This window comes from Rhipicephalus microplus, chromosome 3 (assembly GCF_043290135.1).
Source record: "Rhipicephalus microplus isolate Deutch F79 chromosome 3, USDA_Rmic, whole genome shotgun sequence".
NCBI lineage: Eukaryota > Metazoa > Arthropoda > Arachnida > Ixodida > Ixodidae > Rhipicephalus > Rhipicephalus microplus.
In genome coordinates, this window is record NC_134702.1 from 228,343,207 (window position 1) to 228,364,609 (window position 21,403).

The 21,403-nt window shown below is 47.3% G+C and overlaps 1 protein-coding gene across 2 annotated transcripts in view; it reads right to left on the reverse strand.

Annotated features, from left to right (window-relative positions):
• Window positions 1-20,776, reverse strand: part of LOC142804151 (uncharacterized) — a 96,570-nt gene extending 75,794 nt beyond the window's left edge. For both annotated transcript variants that reach the window (XM_075890765.1, XM_075890764.1), the window contains exons 1-4: window positions 20,732-20,776; window positions 18,789-18,936; window positions 17,951-18,169; window positions 13,898-14,158 (exon numbers count right to left, since the gene is read on the reverse strand). In XM_075890765.1, coding sequence (XP_075746880.1) covers window positions 13,916-14,158; window positions 17,951-18,169; window positions 18,789-18,917 — 591 coding nt within the window. In that variant the 5' untranslated portion in view covers window positions 18,918-18,936; window positions 20,732-20,776 and the 3' untranslated portion in view covers window positions 13,898-13,915. The remainder of the gene's footprint in view (window positions 1-13,897; window positions 14,159-17,950; window positions 18,170-18,788; window positions 18,937-20,731) is intronic.
• Window positions 20,777-21,403: the final 627 nt, after the last annotated feature.

The following is a 21,403-nucleotide window of genomic DNA, read 5'->3' on the forward strand; positions in this document are numbered from 1 at the left end:
GAAGACTGACCACTGCTTAGGTGGTTCCCTATAGACAAAGTGAACGGCAGCCCACACAGCAGCTAGTTCTGCAGCTGTCGACGCTATGGTGTGGTTAGTCTCAAAGCTGGTGGTCATAGCTCCTGCTGAGACAAGCGCCACACAGGAAGAAAACGGGAGCTTTGTGGATTCATCAGTATATATATGTACAGCCACCACATACCTCCCGTTGCTTCAACAGAGGCGACGACATCTCAGATTTTTTTCTTGATTGATGGCGCACGGAGATGCACTGTGGGTTGAATAAGGCACCACAGGGCATCGATAGTTGGTGAAGCCTAATGGCGAAGCCCCAGGGAAGTTTGTCGTTGTACTGGACAATGGTTGTAGCGAACGATGCTTGGTGTCTGTATGAAGTCAGTGTGGCAAATATATGACAGGAAGCATACGACAAAATGTCTGATGTGCGTTCTCAGGACTTAGACCGCAATTTGATTCTGCATTATGTGGTCATGAGCAATCGCAATGGTTGCGTCTGTTAGCATAAATTTAGGCTAACCAAGCCACAGCCTGAGTGCTTGGTTAGCCCATGTACTCAGAGCTTGCGCTTGGACTGCCTGCAGAACCCTAATATTTGTTTTGGAAGTATGGCTCATCACAGCAGGCTATATATAAAAGCAAATAAAAAACAGCGTTCTGTTGGCTTCCAGCATCGCGTCTACTAACATCCCCCACATATTTCCTGCCAAGAAAATGAACATCTCAGGAAGAGCGGTCAAGCGCTGTTTCATGTAGGCCACGTTCAAGAGCCTGAAAAATAGTGTATGTGAGCACGTGCATTACTTCTTAAAGTATTTTGCAACTTCAAATTTGCGAATAGCCATACTCTCGGCAACAACAACATGCTTGTCTTCATTGGGTCGTATTCTGGTGTATCGGTCGCCACAGTTTCACTGCTCCTTAAAAAACACTAATTATGTATTCATAACTGCGGAGTTTATTGAAATGTTTAAAGAAGAATATCACATACATCGGTTTTCGAAGTTAACTAGAATTATGTCACTTAAAGTGACCTCAATACTAAAATAAAAAGTCTCGCTACCATGTGTGAACGTGAAGCAGCGGGGAGATTGTGAACAGCACCCACAGAAACTCGGCTGCGCCGGCTTATGCTGGTGCATCAACATTCGGAACCTCTGCCTGACAAAAGCTGCCAGTGATCATCATTATAGCACTGCTAAATAAATGGTCTCTCCGCACCCACGCAGGAGACATCAAACGTGACTCCATTCTAACCAAAGCACACGTGCTCTCGCTCACGGAATCGCCGAACGCCGCAAGACCGACGATGAGTGGCTGCGAAGTGACCGTGTGTTCTGAGGAACCGTTTTGTGTTCATCGAAGACTGGAGAGAGAGGAAGGGGAGCCTATAAGAAGAGAGAGATAGCGTTGCGCATGCGCAGCGGTGGTGTCGACGCCTCAATTCTGCGAAAGCGTGTCGATCGTTTCACCACTCACTCGAGAGAGAGAGGGAGCGTATATGTAAGGAGAGAAAGGGGGAGGACGTGTATGTGCACGGGGGGGGGGGGGGGGGGTAAGGACGCCGCGGTACGGAGGAGGGACAAAGCCTCCGCCAGAAGATGCTTCACGTCTACAATCTGGAATGTCACGCGCTTTTCGCGAGAAACTTCTGAACTGCCCAGTTGCAGTGGCGTAGGCTAAAGTTAGTTCAAAAGTGGCGGGAGGGAGAGGGCACCCCATTATCTAGTGTGTGCCTCGGGAGCAATGGTGTCGTCGAGCGTCATTTCCGGCTCCATAGGCCATGGCGAAAAAGAATATGGACGGAGAGAAGGGTAGGAAGGGGAGGCAGGGGCCTGGTATGCCACCGCTTGGCTAGGCTCAATGGCGATTTTTATCTGCCATGCAGCCGTGCGCAATTTCGTCGAGAAGATGGTGTTGCGTGATCGAGTAACGGCCTTTTCAAAACTGCCCGTGTGGCTTGAGTCATGCACGCCAAACATTCACGGGACAAGTAGCGCCAGCCTCTGCACAGTTTTAAAAACACAATGTTGTGATTTCTGAATATTAGGCACATGCCAACGATAAGAATTATGATACCAGTGGTTCATCGGTAATACAAGAGTGAGTGAATCAATAGTGTGAGAATATTCTGCACATTCGTTTAGGTTGGAGCACAGGCCCACCTTCCAGAAGGTCGATTTCTTTCCGACAGACCAGACGACGGCCACGACAGCAGCCTGCTACTGCTATCGACGAGAAGGATTGTTTTACATGCATTACGACGACTGGATATCAGGTAGATCAGCCGTGTGGCGTGTTGGTCCATCTCGAAACATAAGATCATTCAAGCTAAAACTGGGCCATGAGCGCGGCATCCGAAGGAGTCAGAACAAGTGTGAGGGAGAACTTTGTTGTCTGGCAAGCCATACACGTCATCAGCTTATCTCATGTCCACAGCAGGACGAATATCTCTCCCAGTGAGCTAAAACTCACCTGGTCTGCGTCCACTTCAGCCCTGCGAAATTAAAATTAGTAAGAATGTCTATGCCGACTCAACGAGAGAACTGTCCAGCCATACCTCTGTCCCTTAATAATCATCGCTATACGAAAATAGTTCAATAACTATTTTGGTAGTTGTCTGCTGTACTCGCGATGCTGCCTAGTCAGGCGTGTATTGACATTTCTTTTGGTCCATGATGACAATGGCAAGTACATGTATCCTGAAATGTCAAAGTTGCAAGTGAACTTTAAAACAATATGTTTTTTGTAGGCTTTGGTTTGCACTCAACCCTTCAAGCTCCAAATGCGCGGATCTTAGCTACATCGCTAAACAAACATACATCAAAATTTGGAATATATCTTAGCCATATCAATGAATTGTACGCGCGGTGCAAATATTTAACGGGACCCTACACTGATTTTTCTGGTTCCGGGACATACGAACCTATAGGACAAGTGTATCTGCCGAAAATCTCAGTCGTTCCTTCCCTCGCTTTGTTCTCGCCGCGAGAGGGCTTGTCTAGTACTATTTTTTGCAGTTTTTCAAATCACTGCCTCCGGTGATCTAAATCATTATTCCTGCGCACCAATCCTCTTGCCAATCGCAAAGAAATTTTATGTATCGGACATGTGCCCAGTTCGGCACCTATCCTATCAACGTTTACTTTTTCTACACACTGCTAGAGAATCGAATGTTGTTTCTTCTGAAAGCGCCCTCGTCACGGGCATTACGTAGATAAAAGGTGCTGTTGAAGACCATCTTTGGTGTCTTCAAGTGTAAGCACACCCACCGTGTTTTCAGTTTGCCCACCACAATTACAAGATCAAAAAGCCATAAATATCCTAAAAATTGGGAAACTAGCAATAATGTAGCCAACATGAGCCAACGGTAGTAAAAGCAGCTAGAAGTAGCTTGATATAAGGAGTTTAACGTCCAAAAACGACCATATTAGCCAGAGGTAGCCACGCATGTGTGAAAACAACTCCCATATTTTTATTTATAGGACGAGATGCGAAATACTTTTAGTGAAAAAGTAAATGTAAACTGCATGAACGATTCCAAATCATAATTCCTGAAATTTTAAGATAAATATGGACTTTAGCATTGAATTCATGCATTATGATTAAAGAAAAGGTCACAACAAGGGATGCGTATTTGTAGTTACAAAAAAACTCTAGGCAATTGCGCGGAACGCGCACCTTTTTTTAAGCACTCTTGGAACAATAGCATTGTCATAAAACTCACTCTCTCCACGCATATTACATGGCATTTCTCAAAACCAATACAGGTTACAACATTAAAAAGGAGTCCGTGGTGTATGCGTTCAATATCAAAGTTGCTTTATTATTTGCTAAAAAGAAGGCAATTTTTCAAACGTTTCTTTCGTGATGACGAAGTGAGAGCCGCGGTCTGTACTAATCCTAAGAAATGATACAAGCAATTGAACGGATATCTCATAACGACTCCTTGCTGGGAGAGTCCGTGTGACAATATAATGAGGGCTCTAGACAGCTTCAACACAAGAGGCAAGGACGCCCATACAAGCGCGCACTCACAACTGTTGGTAACCAGCTCCTGGCTCATTGCACAATTTATACTGCCTTTTCAGTGCTCTCTGAGAACATCGAACTTCCGTTTTTTAATGTCAGTCAGTGCAGAGCGCCCTAGATGTGAAGTGCTTTCGATTCCTGTTCACTTGTAATTTTGGTTTACAGCTGCCTTCTGAAACAAGTGAGCAGTAAAGAGAGACCATATGAAGCAGTTCTTAGTTAAACCCAACGAAACATTCAAAGGTATTTTTTTCTACGTGTTTTCGTAGAAGACTGCTTCCCGGGCAGGTTGTGTAAGCGTGTAGCTTTTTTATATTTATGTAATGATGAACAATCTGCGCCAGCGTCACCCGATATTGATGATTTTGCTCATAGCAAGGGAGCGAAGATATTCAAAAGTAGCTAAGTAGCCAAGACATCTTTTCTGCCGTCAGCGACCTACAAAGTAGCCAAATCGGTGCAAAATAGCTAAACCTGGGCACCCTGTTGCCAACCCATCACATAGTGCCCCGCGTGGGATCGTTAGGTTAAATATTATGACTGAAGAACCTCTTACAAAAAAATTCGAAACGCATTATGTTGTCTTGGTGGGTTGTCCTGTATACGGGGGCACCACTTTCCACTTATTAGTGGTGAACGTTTGTTTAGGGTATCTTGATTTGATTTTAAAGAATTCGTGAGGGTTCACTGGAATTGGCAGTATGTCGTGAGTTCGTGACGGATATGCATAAACCGAGGCTCCGTGGAACGTAGAACGACTAGGACAAGTAGTGTCGACGTCAGAGAACGTTGGCGGGGCAGGCACAATACCCCGAGTGGCATCCAGCGAGAAATACTGTTGGTCACCCCTCTCGCTCTGTTGTTGGACTGTTCTTAAGGTGGTTGTGGCTGCTTATGCCATGAATGCCTTTTTTTTGAGAGAGAGAATATGCTGATAGCATTGACTTCCTTTCATTTTTCACCACTCAGGTCCCAGGACTTGAAAATGGTGCTTTCAGCGTTACCGAACCGGTGCTTTTTCGCTGTGGAGCACTTGTTTTTGTAAAGAATTTAGGAAGGCGTTTCGAACGGACGCAAAAGTATTCACAACTAAAGACGCTAGCATGAATTATATATGTTAGAGCATTTACGATTCAACCTCGGGAATTCAGACGCAAAACAACAAATTATTTTGATTGATATGTGGGGCTTAGCGTCCCAAAATGACCATATTATTATGAGAGACGCCGTACTAGAGGGCTCCGAAAATTTCCACCACTTGGGGTTCTTTAACGTGCACCCGAAACTTAGCACACGGGCCTACAACATTTTCTCGGAAATGCAGCCGCCGACGCTGGGATTTGATCCCGCCACCTGCGGGTCAGCAGCCGAGTACCTTAGCCACTAAACCACTGTGGCGGGGCACAAAACTACTAACTGCAGCAAAAAAAAAACGAAAATAAAATGTTTGTGCCAGCCCTTACAAAAGTGTCATTGAAGAAAAAAAAACAAAGAGAAGTTATTGAGCAATGACAAAAGATGGCATCAAAAAGACATGACAGTTTCACTAAAATGCCGTTGTGAAAATTGTTGACTAGTATTGAAAATTCGGCCATGACTTTCAATTGAAAACCATCAATGAACTCGATATAGATTTATCATTGAGAGATAATGAACTGGCGATGAAAAATACGTTGTAGATAGACTAAAATAGCACAAAGGCAATTGTTGACAAGCATTGAAAATTGCCCACGACTTCCAATTGAAAGACATCAATGGTTATTGAAATGCGGAAAAAATTGTTATTTATCACACCGGAGAGCGGTGCCTCGCCAATAATGCGGTTGATATCGTGCCCATAGGTAATGAGAAAACCATTAGTATCACAATCACCTACATCTGCAGACCACCCTGCTGCCTGGATTTGAACCCGGTACCTCATGCACATGAAGCAGATGTCTCACACATTGCACCACAGTGCCACCGCGTAAAGGCTAGACTTTTGCGTTTATTTATCTACCAAGTGGCTTTTTGCAAATTCACCATCGGCAGAACTTTGAACTTTTTTGTGCCATATGCATTTGTTTGCGCGTGCCTTTAATCAGAAAATAGTTTGTAGGCCTTTATGAACTCGAGAACACAACGGAGAGCGCTTTAGGCTCCGACTTCGCTTCGTGGTGCACCGTTCTTCAACAACTAATAACGTGCGTTCGTGCGTCGCTTTAGTGCGTTTCCGTGAACCGCGGGTGTTTCACTCACCGAAATTCGCTGATAGCAGTGCGACGAGGCTGTGTTCGCCTGTCGAAACCTACGTATGTTTCCTGCTCATGCGTCTGCTGTAAGCAATTTCGCTTATTTGTGTCGCGAGGAACCCACGTGTCAGTGACACCAGCCTATTTTCAGCTGTTTGAAGACAATGCGCTTTCGCACGTAAACGTTGCATAGGTATTTTAGCATGCCTACTTGAACATCTTCATTTCGTACGCGCGAACTGCCGCGAGCTGCACGCTGGGGCAGCAGTGCCTTTTTAACGATTACTCATTTCCGCAATTAGAATTTATATTCATTATTCGCAATATAGAGTGGTTTCATATTCATTATTCGCAATATTGCCACGAACAATGCATTAGGTTTGTTTATTTGTGTTTTGTTTTTTCGGCCTGGCTGCGCCGGCCTGTGGTATCGCCGTTTTCACAGCGTTTCGAACAAACGCTACCATAGCGTTTCGAACGCTATCGAACAACGCTTCAGGCGTTGTTCGATAGAAACAACGCTTCAAGCGTTGTTTGTTAAAAGCGCTGTTCGAACGAACAGCATTTCTAACAAACAATATTACGGCGTTCTCGATACAATTCAACTATTCGAGATACCCTCGCACCGAGGGATATAAATTCCCGCACAGCCGATGCCGCGTCATTCGATCGCCGACGCTCACTAGCGTGCCCGTCGTTTTGCCGGCCGCTGCTTCGCCGCCTGTGTATTCTTTCAGTTGTTAGGGGAGCACAGGTTCGCTCCAATAAACTTGTTTTCCTTATAGACAACTGTGTCATCCTTTGCTGCGTGACATCTGGTGGAGGTGCGGGGTACATGAACCCTAAGCCATTGCCAAGCCGACAAGCAAGCACATGACAAGCACGCCCAACTCGTGTCAGCCGCCGACAGCGAGGCCTTCAGCCAGAGTTTGGACTGCTCCCGGATAAAAAAGGAAAGAAGACGTAAAAACCACGATGTCAACGCTGGCACCATGACCAGCGCTACCAACCCTCCCGTCGTTCTGCAACAACCTCGTGAGCCCCCATCATTCCGATGATCTCCTGGTGAAGACCCGGAAGAGTGGCTGGAGAAGCTGGAGCGCGTCCGCATCTTTAACAGGTGGGATGACGAAGAAACGTTTCGTCATGTCTTCTTCTATTTGGAGGATGCAGCTCGAACGTGGTTTGAGAACCATGAAGGCTCCCTAACCGACTGGACTGTCTTTAAGAGCGAATTCCTCAAAACATTCGCTAGGGTTGTGCGGAAAGAACGAGCCGCCCTTTTGTTGGAGACGCGAATGAAACACCCTAACGAAGGTGTTGTAGTGTTCGCTGAGAAGATGAAGATGCTGTTCCGGAGAGCTGACCCCGGAATGGCAGAAGAGAAGAAGGTGCGCTTTCTGATGCAGGGAGTTAAACAAGAGCTCTTCGCTGGACTCATCCGCAACCCCCCTAAGACCGTCGCTGAGTTCGTCACCGAGGCTTCGATGATCGAGAGGACCTTGGATATGCGTTCGTGGCAATACGATAGACCACTCAACACCTTTTCGGTGAACCCGGTAAACGCCCCTGGATTGGCGACGGAAGACTTGCGGGAGACCATCCGCGCCGTCGTTCGCGCGGAACTGGGGAAATTGTTTCCAGCAACGCCGCAGCCCCAAGTTGCCTCCCTCACTGGCGTCGTCCGCGAGGAGGTTCAGCAAGCACTGGGGAATTCCACGCCGTCGGAAGCATTTTGTGAACCACAAGCGATGACCTACTCCGCTGCTGCTCGTCGACCCCGACCTGTCCCAACCCGTTATCAAGAGGTCCCGCCGTACCGCCGCCCAATGTCACCCGCCCGACCCCCCGTAACCCGAAACCAGGCGCCCAGGAAGACCGAAGTGTGGCGAACGCCAGATAATCGTCCGCTGTGCTACCACTGCGGAGAGGCCGACCACGTCTACCGCCGCTGCCCGTACAAGAGGCTGGGTTTGCGTGGGTTCTCCGTCGACGCACCCCGCCCGCGAGCCGGCCAGCGCCCATTTGAGATCGAAGAATACCTGTCGAGCACCAGCCGTGGACCATCCCGTTTTAACCGTTCGCCGTCGCCCTACCCGCACCAATCCCCCAATCGTCGCAGCTATGCTGACTTCGCCCGTGGAAGGCCCCCAGCCCACGAGGGGGAAACTAAAAGCAGCAACTTCTGGAGGTGAAGTTGCACAACGGCGAGAAAATGGAAACCCTCCAACGACGCAAGACCGTGATTCACGACATGCCCTCATCCCGATGACCCGACGACACCCTGACGAGACCTCCAAAAAGGACGACAGCTACGCTCCGTGACGCGTCCCCTAAATGACGAAGCCTGCCGCTGAGAAGACGACGATGACGACGCATAGTGCCCGACCATCAACACGCGCAAGCCGCAATACGACGCCCCGACGCACCCGAAATTCGAGGAAAGCGGCATCCGACGTCCAGTTGTCCATCGACGGCCTTGACGTAGTCGCCCTCATCGACACGGGAGCCGACTGCTCGGTCATGAGCGGGTCATTCGCGTCCAAGCTAAAGAAAGTTACGACCAGATGGAACGGTCCGCACATACGCACAGCAGGAGGCCACCTCGTGACCCCAAGTGGAATGTGCACATCGCGCGTCACCATAGACGGCACTAAGTACCTTTCGGAGTTCGTCATTTTGCCTAACTGCTCCCGCGACGTAATTCTCGGAATGGACTTTTTGACGGACAATGGCGCAATAATTGATCTGCAGACCAGGTCGATAACGTTTTCTTCCGATCACTCCACGACGCCGCAGCCGAACCTCGGACACCATGCTGCTGTAAGGATTGCCGACGATCACGTCAGCTTGCTACCCCGCGCAAGCTTGATGATCGCCGTCTATTGTGAAAGTGCTGCTCCTGACGTCGACGCTATCGTGGAGACTGACCAAAGGTTGCTTCTAGACCGCGGTGTGTCTGTCGCAAGAGGCATTGGGCGATTTAAGCAACGCAGGTCCCACGTTTTGGTCACCGATTTCACCGAGGAGTACCAGCATCTAAACAAGGGCGCTGCAATTGCGTTCCTCAAAGAAACGTAAGAAGCGAGTCAAGTGATTGTGGTCGCCACTTTTGAACGCGCACGCGCAGATGCTTCCAGGCTGCCACATCCTTTCGACGTGAACACGGCGCTGTCGCAAGAAAATCGGGACAGATCACTGGAGTTGCTCCGTCGCTACAGCGAGTGTTTTTCCTCAAACTCGAAGTTACGTCAGACACCTTTGGCAAAGCACCGGATAGTAACCGAAGATGGAGCCCGACCTACCAGACAGTCACCGTACCACGTTTCTTCACACGAGCGCAAAGCCATCCGGACTCAAGTAGATGACATGCCCAGCGACGACATAATACAGCCATCGAAAAGTCCGTGAGCTGCGCCGGTTGTACTCGTGAAGAAAAAAGATGGCACTTTAAGATTCTGCATTGACTACCGGAGACTAAACAAAATAACCAAAAAGGACGTGTACCCCCTGCCACGAATCGACGACGCCCTCGACCACCTCTGCCACGCCAAGTACTTCTCATCCATGGATCTGAAGACCGGCTACTGGCAAATTGAAGTGGACGAGAGAGACCGAGAGAAGAGTTCACTTATAACCCCGGACGGTCTATACGAGTTCAAGGTGATGCCGTTTGGGCTGTGCACGGCGCCCGCAACGTTTCAGAGAGTCATGGACACTGTGCTAGCAGGCCTGAAGTGGCACACTTGCCTCGTATACCTCGACGACGTTGTCGTATTCGCCCGGACTTTCGACGAACACCTCACATGGTTGGAATCTGTACTCGAGGCCATTCGTACGTCGGGGTTAACGCTGAAGCCTGAGAAGTGCCGTTTCGCGTACGAGGAACTCAAGTTCTTGGGTCACGTCGTGAACGCCGCGGGAGTCCTACCTGACCCGGCAAAAACATCAGCCATTGCGAACTTCCCAAGGCCGAAAGATAAAAAAGGTGTGCGAAGGTTTCTCGGACTGTGCGCATACTACCGGTGCTTCGTCGCAAACTTCGCACGCATTGCAGAGCCACTCACGCGCCTGACGAAAGAAAGTACTCCTTTCAGCTGGGAAAACGACCAAGAAAAGGCATTCTGAGAGCTGCAACAACGCCTGCAAAACCCGCCCGTGCTCGCTCATTTCGACGAAAACGCCGAAACGGAAATGCACACGGACGCCAGTGATATCGGTTTGGGTGCCGTCCTCGTCCAAAAGCAAAGCGGTTACGAAAAGGTAATCGCCTATGCAAGCTGTCGTCTGTCGAAGGAGGAGAGAAACTACTCTGCCTCCGAGAAAGAGTGCCTGGCTATCATATGGGCCATTTCAAAATTTCGCCCATACGTCTATGGTAGACCGTTTAAGGTTGTGACAGACCATCATGCGCCGTGTTGGCTCGCCAATTTGAAGGACCCCTCTGGCCGTCTTGGGCGGTGGAGCTTGCGCCTGCAAGAGTTTGACATTACAATATTCTACAAATCCGGCAGGAAACACTCCGACGCCGACTGCCTGTCCCGCGCCTCCGTCAACCCACCACCACAGGACTCCGATGAAGACAGCGCGTTCTTCGGAGTCGTGACAGAGAGCGACCTTGCCGCCCAGCAGCGTGCCGACCCTGACCTCCGCGCCATGATCGACTACCTCGAAGGACGCAACGTCACCGTGCCTAGGGCGTTCAAGCGCAACTTACCAGCATTCAGCCTCAAAAACTCCATCCTAGTGAAGAAGAATTTCAACCCCGGAACGAGAACGAATTATCTACTTGTCATCCCCGGAGACCTTCGTGACGAAATTTTGGAAGCGTGCCACGACGACCCGTCTTCCGGACATCTCGGAACAGCTCGCACGATTACAAAAATCAAGGCGAAATACTTCTGGCCCCGCCTTACATTCGATGTCACCCACTACGTCCGGAGCTGCCGTGACTGCCAGCGACGAAAAACACCACCGACGAGACCAGCCGGACTTCTGCAGCCGATCGCCGTCCCAACGAGGCCCTTCCAACAGATCGGAATGGACCTTCTGGGCCCGTTCCCTACATCCCGATCCACGAACAAATGGATTGTCGTAGTGACAGACTACATGACGCGCTATGCAGAGACCACCGCTCTTCCTAGGGGAACTGCACAAGAAGTTGCAAAGTTCTTTATTAACCAAGTTGTGCTGCGACATGGAGCCCCTGAGGTCCTAATCACGGACCGCGGAACGACCTTCACTGCGGAGCTCATGCAAGGAATCTTTCGCTACAGCAACACAGATCACCGAAGAACGACGGCGTACCACCCCCAAACGAATGAACTAACGGAACGGCTCAATAAGACAATCGCGGATATGCTGTCTATGTACGTTGGCGTTGAACATAAGACGTGGGACGAAGTCCTCCCGTACGTCACGTTTGCGTACAACACGGCTATTCAAGAAACCACGCAGATGACACCGTTCAAGCTCGTCTACGGAAGACGGCCGACTACGATGCTCGACGCCATGCTTCCGCACGTAGAAGACGACGACCTCAACGCCGACGTCCAAAGATACCTCCAACGTGCGGAGGAGGCCCGCCAGCTCGCTCGAGCTCGTATAACGGACAAGCAACTGGTGGATGCCGGACGCTACAATCTCCGACGCCGAGACGCCGAGTACCATCCTGGAGATCGTGTGTGGCTTTGGACTCTCATTCGACGACGTGGACTCAGTGAGAAACTTCTACGACACTATTTCGAACCCTACCAGATTCTACGACGTGTTGGCGAACTAACGTACGAAGTGATCCCCGATGGGGACTCCCGTACATCACGACGACGCACGCGGCCCGAAGTCGTCCATGTGGTTCGCTTAAAACCTTTCTACGGACGATAACGAACTTTTATTTTAATTTGTGTGGACTGTTCCTTATGTTAGCATCGGGTCGATGTACTCTTAGAGGGGGGGGGGGGGGGTAATGCTGCGAACCATGCATTGGGTTTGTTTATTTGTGTTTCGTTTTTTCGGCCTGGCTGCGCCGGCCTGTGCTATCGCCGTTTTCCCAGCGTTTCGAACAAACGCTATCGAACAACGCTTCAGGCGTTGTTCGATAGAAACAACGCTTCAAGCGTTGTTTGTTAGAAGCGCTGTTCGAACGAACAGCATTTCTAACAAACGCTATCACGGCGTTCTCGATACAGTTCGACTAATCGAGAAACCCTCGCGCCGAGGGATATAAATTCCCGCACAGCCGATGCCACGTCATTCGATCGCCGACGCTCACTAGCATGCCCGTCGTTTTGCCGGCCGCTGCTTCACCGCCTGTGTATTCTTTCAGTTGTTAGGGGAGCACAGGTTCGCTCCAATAAACTTGTTTTCCTTATAGACAACTACGTCGTCCTTTGCTGCGTGACAATATAGAGTGGTTTTTACTCATTTTCCGTCTTTAACTGATTTTATTTATGGGGAGTGGCTACTCTTATCTTTATTCAGCATCACACCGCTGTTCAAGTGAATGCCGAAATGCGCATCAAGCTCAAGTTTGACGTACACAAATTAGCGGCGAACAGGTAGATCTTCCTCCAAATGAATTATGCTTCTGCACATCTCTTTCGCGAACGTCCGCGTGCAGAACAAACCTCGAAATCTTTATTGTTGCTGCATGCAGTTGCTCTTTAGAAAAAGGGGATTTTTATAGGTGGTAAATTATCTTCACAAACAGTATACTGATTGTCTTGGTCGTGCGTCACTGTTACAAATCCATGCTGCTATATGATAACTTTACTTAATAATAAAAAAATGAGCAAATGTCGGGGGCATACGCTCTCCTGCTGACTTCTGCTCCTGACATCTGTATACTTGATGTTCAAGTTCATCATCGAATTACGCGACCACTAATCAAACATCAACCAATCGACCTTTAAATTTTGATCTTTCTCTGTCTCGCTGCCTTCCGTTTTTTTTTGTCATGCTTCCCTAAAATTGTCAGTTCAATTTGTTTTGTAGAGCGCGAGCATCAACTTATAGGTGAGTGTTTCAGTACTTTCACGCATGCACTATAGAGCGGCCGCATCGAAAACACAAAATTTCTCAGCTTCTGTGGTTCTCGCCTGTGTTTCCTTTTTCTTTTCTCCTTCATGCACGCGTGCAGGAGAACATGAGCGGGCGGGCGTCTATATTTTTTTCTTATGAAATATTGCTTACGAATTATTTCGTGCATGGTTTTTCGATAGAATCAAAACAATAAAAATTTTATTGCAAAGTGCTCAACAGTATTATTGTTTACGAAATATTTTGTCGATGGTTTTTTCTATAGAAATAACACGATAAAGATTTTATTGCAAAGTTTATCAACAGAACTATTTTTTATGACTTATTCCACGCTTTTTTAATAGAAATGAGACAATAGAATTTTATTGCCAAATTCTGAACAGAAATATTATCGATGAAGTATTGAAGCAAGTCAATGAGTATTGCGGAACCATTGATGATCAATAGAGTCAATCATTCAATCACAGCCCGACAATGGGAAACCAACAGTCGTTTTCATAAGGGAGGGGCCCTTTATATTAAAAGAACACAAAACTTCTATGATAGTGATAAAACGGGTACATCAAAAAACGCCTTACCGGTTATTCCTAGAGGTCTCACTGGCCGGCAGCAGGCATAGTTTGCGTCTGGGCCACTTCCCGACGCTCCCGAGCGGCCATCCGTGCCTGCACTCGTCTGATTTCCGCTACCCGTCTCGGATAGGTGTAGGCAGCCTTTACGTTTGAGTAGGCCAACCAGTGTGCCACACAGAAGAGGAGGAACGTGTAGAAACCCATTTTAAAGCGGTTGGAGATGTTCTTGCAGGCCACGTGACCGCAGTTTAGCGGACGCTCGTAGATCTGCAAAATGCGTCACACGCGGCGACGCCCATGATATGAGAACTATTTTGAGATATTAATTCCTCGTTACCAGTTTACCGCTTGAAACTGCAAAACGATTCTTTGAGACGTTCCTTATTTCACTGGGCTGTTGCTTCATTACAAATTATCTCAACAGTATGCAGTTTTGCGGCACAACGTTCAGAAAGCATGAGGATTTGTGGGCCCGTTTCTCTTTTGTTCATGCGCCTCAATTAGGATAAGAATAAAAAAGAAATTATTAAAACCACGGCATACTATAAAAGCGGGATAGCTTGTGCCTATAAAACGTCCTTTCAGGCCTTGCACGACTGCAAGAGCATCATGGTCACTTTGCACCAGATCCCCAGGTACTGTAGAAAAACTCGACAATGTTTCACACCACCCCAAATGCAGCCTAGAGCATGTCTTAGGCATCTCATCTGAGGCGTCTGCAGGCTGACACATTCGACACTCCCCGAAAGCTTCAAAGACTGTGTCTTTCGTGCCACCCGTCACCCGGCTTTGTGTCATGCGGGCACGAGACAGCTGTCATGGCGCACATACTTTGGGACTGTGAGTGCGGTGTTCACCGTCACTACCTGGACGAAAGTGTGTGTACCTAAGAAAGACTGGCTGAGGGGTGGCGAGCCACCCTTCTTATCAAATGTGCACTGTAACTGTACCAAACCTATGCTGTCCAGCGTGCCAGGGCTGGCGCAATGTTCCCTAGACGTCGGCTCCTGGAGGCACAGCCCGGGCCCGTCATTCCTCACTGGATCCTCAATAAAGTTCATAACCCACCTACTATTTAATTGCCGTGTGGCGTACCATTCGAGACTAAGTAATGAAGGCTATCAAGGTATACGATCATTTACCCTACATCAGGTGTTGAATATTACCGTCGTGCTGGCGTAGGCACACCGAAACTCCCCGCTCCATGTTGGCTGCAACACTTTGTAATATGTCAGTCGTGATGTTTGCAATTTTCCTATTGTTTTTTGTCGTTGTACATCAAAAAACGGGACGCGTCAGTAAAATTACATCCTTTGTAATTGTTTTGGACAAACCACTTTGATGTCGGATAATTTCTTATTAGACTGCAGCCCAATGAAATGGGCCAGTTCGAAGATAATCACCCTGCACAATAAAGTTCACCAGGAGGCTGACTATAAAGGCAATGAATGTGAGAGTTACATGATTCCGCTGCAGAGTCGCTACGGTATAGGGTCAAATAAAATATTATCATTCCTTTTTTACGTCCGCCAAGGATAACATGATCGCGAGGAACACCTTCGTTTAGGGGTCTCAAACACGCGGCCCGCTTGCGGCCCGGCAACCCATCGATAGAGGACCGCGCACTGCGCATCACTATCTTGGGCCAACGTTTTTTATTCATTAAAATATCTACGTTGATGAGCAAAGGCTGCGTGGCTGGTCTTTGGCATTATTTTTCCCCTAACGTGCCTACTGCTGTTTTCACGTGATGATACTTAATCATGAAACAAATGTCAGAGTCTGTGTCCAGGTTCCTGTAATTTTGAAGATCGAAATAAGTGTCGACGTGTTCGCAAAATATTCTTAAAGATGAGCCAGATACGACATTTGTCATGGGCGTCGGAAATGACAATGCTAAAGTTAAACGCAAAACACCACATAGAGGCACGGAAGGACGAAGACAAGCGCAAACTTGCAATTATCATTCATTCAATCGACACACAAATATACACCTGCCTCATGAGATCACAACATCACTCAAAGCACCAGGGTGATAAAACAAATATAAAACCACAAAACAGCAAAACTTTGCAGGAACAATCGCTGCTGGTGAATTTAGGTAGTTTAACTCTTTTTTTATCATTAGTGTGATAACCGGCTTTTTATAACTCAGATACACTCAGATACAGTACAATATCGAGCGGAGGGAAGTACGAAAAGGATGGATGGAAGAAAAACTTTATTGAGTACGAAGAGGTGCAAAAAGAACAACAAAAAAGCTACATGAACAGTTATTCAGGTGAGTACAGTAACATGTCTAATAAATAGAAAAAGTACAGGATAAGACTCATAAGCCGCCGTTTCCTATCGCCGCCGCATCATTGATAAGCCTATAGTGCTATAGCTTGGGTGAGTAGCTGACCCTCTTGTTTCGTCATATTACGGCACGCATTAGCATTCGGTGCAAAGAGCTGCCAGGCCATGGCGGCCACATTTTCAATGGAGGCGAATATGCTTGAGGCCCGTGTGCTGAGATTAAGGTGCCGGTTGAAAAACCTCAGGGGGTCTACATTTCTGAAGCCGTCCACTACGGCATCTCTAATTATCATATGGTGATTTCGAAACTTTAATGCCCAACAATAATGAAGAGGTGCCAGGAAATTATCACATCTTTTGTTTAATTTTTGGTTGTCCTTAAGCAATCGTGTATTAAGGCACCTGTCCGGCATATCTTTCTCCACACGAGAAAGGTAACTTGTGTACTACGCCCTCGAATAATCAGCCAATCAAAAATTAAATTCAGTGTTTAAGTTTCCACCAGTTGAAAGGTCTCCCAACAGTAATAGTTTTGACACTTAACTGCGACAACTTGGGCGCAGTAAATACCGCCAAGACTCCTGCTCTTTGGCCGATGTGTTTGATATTTTGAGATACCAACTGCCCCTTGCCATGCATGGCTCCCATATGTCAACGTTAGCTGAAACCTATAAAAACAAGCTCCCCCCCCCCCCTTTCACTCCTTTTTTACTACCGTCGCCCTTGGACGAGTAAACTTCCACTAATGTGGCCCGCTGGTAAGGACGAGTTCGAGACCCTTGCCTCTGTGGAACATTACAGGTATACTTAAACGCCAAGGCCTTCTGCGGTCCACTTGCGGTTCATGAAACAGGCGTTTCTTTTTCTTCCCCATGGCGCCTTTATCTGAATGCTATTGCGATGGCTGCGTATCCAATTCGAGCCATCTTGCTTGGCAGAGCATGTAGTTTGCGACAGGAAGCTGTCACATCGATTGCGTACCTGATGTACGGAAGCAAACGTACACATGCTTCGTGAAGTTTTGTTTTGTGAGAAATTATATTGTTAGTGCAAGCAGTGCTTAAATAATATGCAAAACAAAGTAAAATCTCAGGTATAAAAGATTTATTATAAAACAAAGTACACAAACAAGGGTGTAGCACAACTCGATTGTTACAGCCATGTTCACACGAGGACAATGAAAACGCATTGTAAGGCATTCATCCAGGAAACTACACGCATGTATTATTCAAAATTTCTTAATATTACATGCTAGGGAATCAGAACAATAACGAGTTTTCAAAATTTGGGCATCCCAGGTGGTTTAGTGGCTAAGGCGCTCGGCTGTTCATCCGCAGGTCGCGGGATGAAATGTCGGCCGCGGCGGACGCATTTCCGATGGAGGCTGAAATGTTTGAGACCCGTGTATATAGATTTAGGTGCGCGTTAAAGAAGCCTACGTGGTTGAAATTTTTTTAGCGCTCCGCTACAGTGCCTATCACAACCATAACGTGCTTTTAGCACGTTAAAGACCTCCAAATAATATTAAAAATTATCTGCGTTAACACCCGTTTCAGCCATACCTGATCGCCCCCAGTGTGATTTTATACTAATGACGTGGCAGGCACATAGTCTTGAAAAATAGACAATGAACTACGACTGCGGATAATTTAAGAAGTGCATAGATGCGTTTCAAAGCAGACATTTCTATTTTTCCTGCTTTTTTTTCCTGACCCTGTTAACTCGACGTAAGCAGCCGATATATCTCGCAGTCGGACCCACCTTGAAGGCGTCACTCGGCATGGTGAGAGAAAGCAGGTGGCGCTCGTTGCAGCACCGTTGTGGCGCCAGCTGCTGCGTAGAGTTGATTACAATGACGCAATCTGGCAAGCGCTCGAGAAACCACGTCCGGTTCAGTTTCAGGAGCGTCATGTTGTTCAAATACTTGCCGTGCAGCATGCGGTACTGGTTATCGGACAACTCGCAGCAGCCCTTAAGCAGCTGTAACAGTGGCAGTAAAAAAAAACAAGAAAAAAAACGAGATTGCGCAAAGTGCTATCCCGTTAGTGCATCTTGCAAACCCATGTTTTAAACTTGTGTCTCGGGTTAAGCCACGATTTGAAATGGAGAAGTTTTCGCTGCACGAAAAAAAAACGCGAGGACAAAAGAAAAACACAAGCGCAGAATTCAACTAAGCTTTTTTTGCGAAAACTCTAGAAATATACTTGCATGATAATAACCACCACATCTTTGCTTGAACGCACAGCCCATAACATCACAGCCAGACCCGCAGTTTTTTTTTAGTTAGCGCAGCAGAAGGCATGCTTTAACAGTGGTCACTGGGGAGTTGCATTTCTATAATACCGGAATTTAAGCGAACTTAACCGGAATTCAATAGACGCAACCCTGACGCGAAGCATCATCAGAAGCTCACACTTTAAATCATTGGGCCAATGATTGAACGGTGCCATGGTGACGTCATCGCGGTATGATAATGCGCCCCTCGTGATGATGCTCTCAATGCAGACGACATGTTTCGCGTTTCATTGGGGATCTAAGGTTGTCGTCTTCACAGAAACGAAAATTGCGACATACAGAGCATGATGTAGCAATGACTTACCGGGTCGCTCATGGTGTTGTACCAGAGGGCGTATGTTGCAAAGCCACTCATCCACAAGCTGATCATGACGGCACCCAAGAAGTTGACCGCATCGATGAAAGTGAATCTCGGAGCTCGTGGGGTGTCCATGGAGCCACCGCCGAGAGTACTGAAAAATGGAACCGGCTCGTGTAATAATACTGTCATAGTTATTTGGTTTTTATTAGGATCAGGGTGCTTTAAAATAAACAGGACCCGCGTAGCAAAGAAGTTTCCCTACGGCGCATGCGCGGTAGCAATAAATGCGACAGATTTCAGGCACAAAGCTTTGGGTACAGCATTACAACACTGCCTGTTACTATTATAGCTACCAGCTTTAAATTAACGCCATGTTTTAGTGTTGGCGCTGTACTGCCGTCTGCTGATCATGCACAATTAAGCTAATGCGATTGTGCGGACAACTAACATCGAAAGAAGTTAACAGAAATAACTCGTTACAGTCGGGCTGTAAGGCAGCTGACAGCATCCCAGAGACGAACTAGCCACGTTCTGTAACAATCATCAATGTAGAGCACCGGTAACTTGTATATATTTAAAGAAAAAGAAAGTATATACCGATCACAGTGAGCATGTTTAAAAAACTAAAGAACAACGTTTGGGCTTCCATAAAAAAGCCTTGTTCGCATAAAAGGGGCCACTTTTATGCTGACAAGACCAATAAACTAAAAGGCCACTTTTATGGGAACAAGTCTTTTTCATATACGATAGCTAAATATCGTTTCTTTTTTAGGAGCGAAGCTCCTTAAGGCGTGGGCTGTGCGTCCCCTGTATGTAGCCACCTCTCGTTCAGTTCTAAGTATTACGCTAGCCACCACCCGATCTAAAGGGTACAGCCATATCCATCCGTCCATCCGTCCATCTGTCCGTCCGTCCATCTGTCCGTCCGTCCATCCAACCATCCATCCATCCATCCATCCGTCCATCCGTCCGTCCGTCCGTCCGTCCTTCCATCCGTCCATCCGTCCGTCCGTCCGTCCGTCCGTCCATCCGTCCGTCCATCCGTCCGTCCATCCATCCATCCGTCCATCCGTCCGTCCATCCATCCGTCCATCCGTCCGTCCGTCCATCCATCCATCCATCCATCCATCCATCCATCCATCCATCCGTCCGTCCGTCCGTCCGTCCGTCCGTCCGTCCGTCCGCCCGTCCGTCCAAAAGATACAAGATGCTATAAACTAGACGGCGGTACGTGTAGTTGATTATAAAAGATGCGAGGTCTTATAAAATAGGAATGATGCCACATATGGCGCGGGTCATCGTTCGATATAGTGCGGCGACGTACGCTAGGGGGAGCGTTGCAATAAAATAGAGTGGGCAAAATGTACGGAGGATTCATGGTTTACCAGGTTTACCTCCGGAGCTTCGCCCACTCATCATTATTCACTTCGTGGATATGGCGGCATTTTTTTAAGTGTTATACGCAATTTTATTTTGATCGACATTCGTTCTTTTCATTTTTCCATCACGTCTCTTCCTAACCACAGGATTAATTGTCAATTTATCGTGAATTCACCACTTGTAAAACGTCGTTCCGAAATAATCAACCACGCTGGCTATATCCTATAGAAGCAAACCCACACACAACCGAAAACAGGCTTTTCCCTCTGTTTCACGAGAGGAATTTATGTTGGTCATATTTGCGACAAGCTAAAACACGATGACCTTCAAGGTTTCTCATCTGGTTACTTTGTTTATGCTGATCATCGTCAAACTGCGAATGGCGGTGCCAGTGAAACATGGGCAGTACACTACTTTGAATTGTTTCTAGTCGCACATCTCCCGTCGATCACGCGATTTCACCATACCTAACGATGGCAAATCGATGAATAGCATTCGCGCTTTTGCGAATGAACGCCGAGCGTTTGCTTCTACCAAGTTTTTCGAGAAATGACAAGCTTACTTACCCGCTCACGGCTTTATGTGCTTGTTGCTCCCTTGCTTACTCCCTGTTATTGGCTCCTGCCCACTATGAGGTATTGGCCAAAAAGCCTGAGGTTAATCTGTATGATTATAACTAAATTTAAAGCGCGGATATTGAGAAGAAACACAATTTAAATATATAACAATGCAATTCAGTTCGCCTGCAAAATAAAAAAAAACAAGGCTGATTTCTCTTTTTTTTACAAATCAGAATAACACGAAAGAGAAACTTCCAATCAAAGAGAATGTTGAGCATATGCGTCCCGAGAGTGAATTAATAACTGCTACAGCAACACATTGTAATGTCACGTAAGTTACTGCAAGCAACTCGAAGCTTGCAGCACTCTCTTCAAGCAGAGAGGAGAAACGAAACAAATTTTCACATAACAAATGCGGACTCACAACTGGCAAAGCTGGGAATTTGAAGCGCTATGCTTAAACACAAAGGAAAAGGCATCCACGAGTTGCGCTGTGCTTCCCTCTGCGTGGCCTTCGCAAGCTATTCTGGCAGCAGCCGTCGTAAAGCAGCACCAGTTCACAGAGGCTACATATAAAAAAGCGCGTTGTTGAGATCCGCATTTTCCAGGTGGCGCCATGGTGCCAGGTCTTCAAAAAAAGAAAAGAAAAAAAAATCAAATGTCTACTTAAACTGACTC